General features: G+C 44.6%; 1 protein-coding gene across 1 annotated transcript; it reads right to left on the reverse strand.

The window, feature by feature from the left end:
• Positions 1-3686: 3686 nt before the first annotated feature.
• Positions 3687-6896, reverse strand: LOC308074814 (low-density lipoprotein receptor-related protein 1-like; the record flags this gene model as incomplete). Its single annotated transcript, XM_080414313.1, has 5 exons — positions 3687-3721; positions 3954-4047; positions 4583-4695; positions 6221-6430; positions 6893-6896. 5 exons carry the CDS (start codon positions 6894-6896, stop codon positions 3687-3689), a joined length of 456 nt encoding a protein of 151 aa, XP_080270439.1.
• Between the last annotated feature and the right edge of the window lie 2056 nt (positions 6897-8952).

Genomic DNA, 8952 nt, shown 5'->3' on the forward strand with positions numbered 1-8952 from the left:
ATCACCACTGCTCCTCTTCCCCCTCAAATTGATGCCAGCCAGATCACAAGTCTCAGGGACATGGTGGAGGCTGTTGTGCAGGCACGCCACGGGCGGCAAGCGATCAATCTACCCCATCTGCACAAGATTATCGAGAAGCTGAGAGAGAACTGCTGAGACAATCCCAGATTGACTGCTTCACTAGTGACCTTCAGCACCAGTCAGACAACAAACCTGTTGCCTCCACCAGCCGTTTGATCACCCTATTCCCCGAGTACGACAAGCAACTGGGGATGATCCGAGTTGGAGGCAGACTGCGTCGCAGTGACCTACTGGACCCAGAAACCATCCACCCCATAGTTCTGGATGCAGAACTCCGGCGCAAGCACTGGAACCTCTGTGGAAGAGAGGCTGTAAGGCGACACCAGCATGCCTGTCCGGATTGTCAGAGATGGAGGGCAAACCCTGTAGTAGCCTACCACAGGTAGACCTACCCCCTGCACGTCTGCGGCTGTTTAAACCACCCTTCTTCTCAACAGGCATGGATTGTTTCGGGCCCTTCACAGTACGCGTTGGACGGCGGAACGAGAAGCGTTGGGGTATACTATTCAAGTGCCTCACCACCCGGGCAGTCCACATAGATGTCCTGAGTAGTCTGGACCAGGATTCATTCCTAATGGCTCTCCGCCGGTTCATCTCACGCCGGGGGAAGCCAGCTGAACTTCTATCAGACCAGGGCACCAATTTTATAGGTGGTGAGGGGGAGCTCCATGACTTGTTCAATGCTATGCACCCCACCCTACAGTCTGAACTGGCCAAGCACCAGGTCAAGTTCAGATTCAACCCTTCCAGTGCACCTCACTTCGGGGTCTCTGGGAGAGGGAAATAAAGTCGATCAAAGCTGCCCTGTATGCTACTACCCAGATGCAGACCGTAACCGAGGAGGTTCTGCGCACTGTGCTTATTGAGGTAGAGGGCATTTTAAACTCGAAGCCCCTGGGGTACGTATCCAGCGACGTAGCAGACCCAGACCCGGTGACACCGAACATGCTCTTGATGGGGCGGCCCGACCCATCGCTGCCTCAAGTGCTATACCCAGGGTCCGAGCTGTTGAGCCGCCACCGCTGGAGACACTCACAGGTCCTTGCCGACCAATTCTGGAGAAAGTTCATCAGGCTCTACCTCCCAGCCCTGCAGACCCGCACCAAGTGGCAGAAAGAGACTGCCCCTCTGCAAACTACGATACGATACGATAATACTTTATTGTCAGTTCACACTGAAATTTGTCTTGCGACCCAGCAGCCATGTATGCAACAATAAAAAGTACACACATTTGACATGACACAAGAAAACAAAACAAATACATACATAAAGACATACAAAGACAAGAGCAATGTCCACCACTCAGCCTACCCCTGGCCTAAACTCCTGATTAAGCCTCAATGTCGTCTGATGGACAAAGGACCTCTTCAGTTTGACCTTATTGTATGTAGGAACACTATCTCCTTCCTGAAGGCAGCAAATGATATTCTCCATACAAAGCATGGCTAGTGTTTGAGGTGATATTCTTTGCCAACCTTATCATATTGTCATTATACGTAGATGTATATAGCCTCTGAAGTGGTTGTCCAACAATCTTTGAACAAATGTTCAGTTGCTGCAGCAGTTGTGACTTTAAGGCTACAGACAGACATCCATACCAGGTGGTACTACAGTACTGAAGAACACTCATAATAACAGAAGTGAAAAACAAAAGAAGAATCTGTCTACTAGCCCCAAAAGATCTCAGACGGCGAAGGAAATATACTCTTTGCTTTGTCTTCTTACCTACTGATTCAATCTGGTCTTTCCATGACAAAAGGTGGTCAATTACTACTCCTAGGTATGTATACGAACATACCTGGTTGATCTGTTCACTATGAATAGTAATGGGGGATCTGTGTATCTCTAGTGGAGCACCAAAAACAATCTCCTCTGTCTTTTTTGTGTTAATGATAAGAGCGTTGTTATCACTCCACTCCACCACCTTATTTACTCTGTGTTGGTGCAGTCCAGGATCACTGGAACTATCCAAGAGAGAAATCAAAACTGTATCATCAGAGTACTTTAGAATGTATTGGTCTGGTTTGTCAGTGCGACATTCAGACAGCCAGAGGTGGGGACTTGGACTCGAGACTCGACTTGGACTCGAGTCCCGATTTTGATGACTTTAGACTTGCTTGACCAAATCAAAAATAGACTTGGACTTGCTTGGGACTTGAATGCCAAAGACTTGAGACTTGACTTGACTTGAACGCTAAAGACTTGAGACTTGACTTGACTTGAGAACTCTTGACTTGAAAATTCAAGTCTTTTCAAGTCACTTTCAAGTCACTTAAGCAAGCCAATTTTTTTTTTAAAGTGTGCATCAACTATAATGTTATTAGTCAGAAATCCCGGCCGTCAGTGACAGCTAGTGTAGTGTTGCCAAAGCTGCTTATTTACCCTAACTTTTGGACAAACTTTGGCTTGTTTTTGGCTTGTTTTTGGAAGTCGGTTCGCTTGTTTCTCTCCCGATACTTGGCAACACTGGCCCACATGTTGCACGTTACCAAACAAACAACACACCGGCTTCACTCCTGCCGTTGCTGCTGGAACTGAAGCCAGGTGGAATAAAATGTCAGCTCCAGCAGTTATAGCTTTCGGTTTTAAAGATTACAAGGTGGAAGACAAGACGAGAAAAGCAGTATGCAAGGCAAGACCTATACTTCACATTAACATTACTGCGTCCTCCGTAATCGGTTCCGAATTCCCCCTCTTTTTCCTCGTTTCCTCGTTTCCTCTTCCTTTTTCCTCGGATCAACTCCACGGGGATGTCATCCAACACTGGTAGGTGGACGTGGTTTGCCGTTGTGTTCGGCTCCGGCGGCCGTAATGCCAGCAGTGCAGCTCGGCTGTACACACAGGCGATCCTGGTCGCGCCGTCCTCCCGCCAGATGTTCGTGTTGAGTTGAGTCTCGACCGACAAGCAGGAGTTGATAATCCACAGGATCAGCAGAGCTATCTCCACGGCTCTTATCTTGCACATCATGACATGTAACGACATATAGGCACACGGACAATACAAACAACTAAACAATAAGGCATACGAGACACGCTGAGGTAGCGGTGCGGCCACAGACTGCGCAGAGCAGCGCAAACTGGTGTGGTCGCCATGATTGTGGACCCCCAGCTCCTGAGAAAGCTTTGGCCTATCGGCCACATCACCAAGGTCATTCCAGGGGCAGATGAGAGGATTCGGACAGCGGAGATTCAAGTTATCAACAAGACCTACACCAGGCCGGTTACCCGTCTCATCCCGCTCCCTGCCATTCCTGAGACGGCACCCGAGACCTCCAGTCCTTCTCAGGGTCAGCAAATTTGACTGTGTAAATTTGGGGGCGGCTGTGATGAAGGATCCCTCTCTATTTGAGTTAGGTGGGTCACTTTGACCTTATGTGTATTGTGTCACTTACTTGATGATTGTGTTCAGAGGGACTGGCAGCTAATTACAGTACAGGGCCAGGTGTGTTTAATTTAGTTTAGCCCAGGTGTGTTTAATCAGTTTGGGCTTTAGGCAGGCAGCTCAGTATGTTTGCAGCCTTTGAGGAGTGAAGAGCAACTTTTATGCCTGACATATTATTACTTGATTTCTTTTATCGTGTTTGGACTATATCACCGAAGAGACTTTATTCAGAATCAGAATCAGGATCAAGTCCCACAGCTGTAGTGAGCAGAGGGGAGGTCACAGACAGGTCTAGTGTGAGAGTAGAAGTCAGATCATAATAAACCTTTAATCCTCTGAAGTTGTCGGTTATTTTCACATAAAGTAACCAGTAATGTTGCCATTTAAATGTCTGTGGTTGTAACATCATGGTCAAACTGAAAATGACACATTCGTCCCAACACTGTTAATAAAGCATGAATAATTAGGTAATATTTCTGTCTCAACTCACAGCAGTCTGCAGGTTCGTCTGACCGGTCCCCACAGTCATCTACTGTGTCACATTTCCACGACAACGGAATGCACTTGTAGGTCTTACAAACAAACTGATGGGGGAGACAGAGGATTATGTTTAGAATCAGTAATGTATCAAAAGCAGACATGAGACATTAAGTCATACAGCGTAACACAAGTGAAGGCGAGGTGTGTGGTGGATAAAATTCATATAACAGTCATTGTGGTATTGATTAATTGAATGTATTAGTAGATGCAACAATCATCACCTGTTCTTCCTTGTTAAACTCTTCTCCCTGACAAACTCCTTTACAAACAGTCGACTCATGCAAACCTATTTCAAACATACTGACTCTGGGTGAGTCAGTTATAGAATAAAGCCCATGCAAGGAGTGACCATCTGTTGTTACCTCTTATGTACTTCTCCTGATTGTATAAATGTCTGTAAGAGAATGGTGTTGGGGAGTGATGGGGGAAGCTCTGGAGGGAGACACTAGTCTCTCTCTGCTGTGATGAGATCTACAATAAAGTATGGAGTTTGGTTCCTGACAACTGAGTCCTGCATCTTCCTGATCTGTTTAACTTACATAAAGTAACATGTAAAAGCTGCCATTATAGGTGAATCACCTGGCTGGCAGTGCAGATGGACATGTACTGCTCACACTTGTATCCTCCTCCAGGTGAGAGCAGACACAGGTTACTGCAGCCTCCATTGTTGGTCTGACACGGGTGACCGGCCACTGCAGGGTGGAGAAAACATGCACACATGGAACAAACATGAGAACACACACCTATGTTAGAATAAAGCAATAAGCCACACCAGGCTGTGGTTTAATGTGAGTTTAGAGCAGCTATGAGGTGTTGTTAGGAACGATGCAGAGCAGAGTGACTACAACCCTCTAACTGTTCTACAATCACTGTAAACCACCACCTCACATGGTTTATTGCTTTGATAAAACACCAAATATGGCAACATGACAATCATAGACAACCCAAATAAAATTGTATTTAATATCAATTTCAGAATATTTCTTACAAGAAAATAGTCCCTGTCTGCCTGTAAACAACTAGGAGGTTGCAGTGTAAATGCTCCTCTTACCCAGTGGTGGAAAAAAAGACTCAAATGTTTTGCTTAAGTAAAAGTATAAATACTGCAATATAGAAATACTTTGTTACAAGTAAAAGTCCGGAATTCTAAATTTACTTGAGTAAAAGTACAAAGGTATTGGCATCAAAATGTACTTAAAGTACCAAAAGTAAAAGTACTCATTGTGCATTCTGTCCCATTTAAAGTTTTCAAATGTATACAAATCTTTTGAAGATAGCAGATCTACAAGCTCACAATGTGTCGCGTTGTGAGCTTATAGATCAGCTATTTTCAAATTGCTGAAATGTATATAGGGCTGAAGTGGTTAATGTACTTTTTGTAATAATAATCAAAATCTACAAAGTAACTAGTAAAGTTTTCAAATAAATGTAGTGGAGTAAAAAGTACAATATTTGCCTCTGAAAATTAGTGGAGTAAAAGTAAAAGTATTGAACATTGTAAATACTCAATTAAAATAAAAAATACCTCAACATTTTACTTAAGTACAGTACTTGAGTAAATGTACTTAGTTACTTCACACCACCTCTCTTACCTTGCAATAAAAAAACTAAATCACAAACAGTAATTCATCCGTGGAAAGTTATGGTGAATATTGTAAACAAGATGTTGGTGCAGTGATAAACATACATGTGATCCATATGTGTGGTTATTGAGTATTTTACAACAGGATTCAGCCAATCAGAATCAAGCAACGGTTACGGAACTATCAATTTCATATTACTACTATAACTACAACTAATAATAATAATAATAATGTATTTATATATATTATGTATGTATGTATGTATGTATGTATGTATATATGTATATATGTATGTATGTATGTATATATATATATATATATATATATATATATATATATATATATATATATATATATATATATATATATATATATATTCGCACATTGGTGAAATTTGTCCCCTGCATTTACCCATCCTATAACTACTAGGAGCAGTGAGCAGCCATTCATTCGGGGAGCAATTAGGGGTTTAGAGTCTTGCTCAGGGACACACATGGACACATTGCTGGAATTGAACCTGCTACAACTACTGTAGGGGCTCTGGCTGCCCAGCCGGGCTCTCCAACCACTCAGCTATGGCCGCCCCCAGTGAGAGTGAATAGTGAGAGTGTTGTATACAGTAGGTGGTACAGACCCTCAGGTTGTCTATAGGGGTGATACATGTGGAGGTCAGATGAATCCTTCAGGTTGCTGATGAGTTTGATCTTGTTCGTTCCGTGAGTCTTGTTGGCTCTGTAGATGGAGTAGGTCTCCCTGGTCCTCCCTATCCTCTCTATCCTCTCTATCCAGCAGATGTGATCCTCAAACAGAGTAATAGCCCTGATGTCGTGGATGTCCTTACTCACTACAGACACATAAAACCAAAATAGTCACAATATTATAAAATATATGAACAAAGTATTATAAAGAATATTATAAAAAGAGTTAAAATGCATCAATAAAGTTTACAAAAGTAAACAATATTCTCGCTGTTTTCCTTGTTTTTTCTTCATGTAAAAATGAACATAATCCATTCTTATCCCGTTCAATCCCACCGGTTACAATAGTGACCGTTATTCATTTATTAGACTATAAAATGTTACTGAATGATTCATGAATGCATTTCCAGCAAATATTGAAAAATAAATACAAGATAAAGGGTCTCAATGAAATATGTGCAGTGTCACATGTTTACTTTAAATTGTCACATGACCAGAGCTGTTTACTTCCTGTCTGCATCAAGAGGAGAGGATGGCAGCATCAAAGCCCCAAAAGAAAAGGTTAGTAAAGTATCTTAACATAAAGATGGGACAAAGATTTTTGGTACACATCTTGTTTAAGGTGTCTAGTATTGGTGTATGCCTTTGCAATTACTAAAATGTGTTCATTGTGGTCATAAAACTAACAAACATGTCAACGGCAACAATAGTGACCGGTGGGATAATTTCAGTGTGGTCATAAAACTAACAAACATGTCATGTCAAACATGTGTGGGATAATTACCACGGTTCTCAAAGCGTGGTAATTGGGGGTCCGTGGCGCATAGCCAGGGGGTCCGCAAAATAATTTCACAGATTATTATTTTTATTATGTAATTTTGTAAAAAAAAATTGGGGGGGCTAGTGAAAGTTACAAGAGTTCTTATTGTATGGTGTGTGTGACATTGTATCTTGCTATACACATAATACACATAGCTAATATTCTCTTTCTGCTGTGTTTTCTTTTAGTTTATCCCTGGCTCAAGTTTTAGATATGTTGGATGAAAATGAGCTCCCAGTCCCATGCAACATTGCAGTGATTCCTCAAAGTGAGAAAGATGCTGTCCTCAGTGATTGTGATAGCGATGGGTCAGACATAGACTATGAGGGGCAAACAGGCCATTTGCCAGCCAGGCTGTTGAATGCACATGCTGAACTTATGCAAGTAGATGAGTGGAACGATGACCTCATCACCACACCCCTTTCCCCCATCCACCATACCTGCTCTCCCATACCCCACCATAACAATGAAAGCCAGCCAGAAGACTCAAGGGCCACTAGCCACCGTAGGGGCCAGCCAGAAGACTCAGCGACCACTAGCCGCCAGAGGGGCCAGTCAGAAGACTCAAGGGCCACTAGCCGCCGTAGGGGCCAGCCAGAAGACTCAGCGGCCACTAGCCTCCGTAGGGGCCAGCCAGAAGACTCAGTGGGCACTAGCCGCCAGAGGGGCCAGCCAGAAGACTCAGCGGCCACTAGCCGCCAGAGGGGCCAGCCAGAAGACTCAGTGACCACTAGCCGCCAGAGGGGCCAGCCAGAAGACTCAGCGGCCATTAGCCGTCATAGGGGCCAGCCAGAAGTCTCAGTGGGCACTAGCCGCCAGAGGGGCCAGCCAGAAGACTCAGCGGCCACTAGCCGCCAGAGGGGCCAGCCAGAAGACTCAGTGACCACTAGCCGCCAGAGGGGCCAGCCAGAAGACTCATCAGCCATTAGCCGTCATAGGGGCCAGCCAGAAGACTCAGCGGCCACTAGCCGCCAGAGGGGCCAGCCAGAAGACTCAGCGGCCACTAGCCGCCAGAGGGGCCAGCCAGAAGACTCAGCGGCCACTAGCCGCCAGAGGGGCCAGTCAGAAGACTCAAGGGCCACTAGCCGCCGTAGGGGCCAGCCAGAAGACTCAGCGGCCACTAGCCGCTAGAGGGGCCAGTCAGAAGACTCAAGGGCAAAGCTGGATGTGGTCAAAAATAAAGATAGAGTGTTCAAACCTTCAAAGAGGCCTACCACCGCTGGATCGCACACTCTTCTCCCTGACACAGGGCTGGGTCAGGGACCCAGCGTCGTCCTCGGTCTGGCAGAGCAAGCTCAGGTGCCTCAAGGTTGCAAGTTCATCCATGACAACCTGTTCACCACACTTTCACTCCTCGATGAGATGACAAAAAGAGGATATGGGAGCTCTGGAACGGTAAGGCAGAACCGCCTGTTTGACATCCCATTCACACCACAGAAGGACTTCATGAAGCTGCCCCGGGGAACCACTGAAGTACTCTGCCAAGGAGAGAAGCTGCTCGTCCGTTGGAAGGACAACAGCATTGTCACAGTGGCAAGCAACATAAGAAAAATACAGTGAGACGACCATCAATAGATGGAACAGGGAGTCGACGTGAGTGCTTCAAGATGTACCATCAAGTGTAACAGTGAATGAGAAAGTGTCTTTACTTGAAAACATGTTCTAATGGCTACCTCTAGCCTATTTGATTTTGTTGTTCAGTCAGTGTAAGCCTCTGATTAAAGTTGTTCAAATGGCTACCTCTATCCTAAATGTTGCATTCACATTTAGCGTATTCAATGTTAGTGAATACTACCCTAAACCTGAGTTTGTTAAAATGTTGCACTGAAGTAAGTTGCACTAAAGTTA

Source organism: Gymnoscopelus braueri, assembly GCF_963280865.1.
Source record: "Gymnoscopelus braueri genome assembly, chromosome: 19".
NCBI lineage: Eukaryota > Metazoa > Chordata > Actinopteri > Myctophiformes > Myctophidae > Gymnoscopelus > Gymnoscopelus braueri.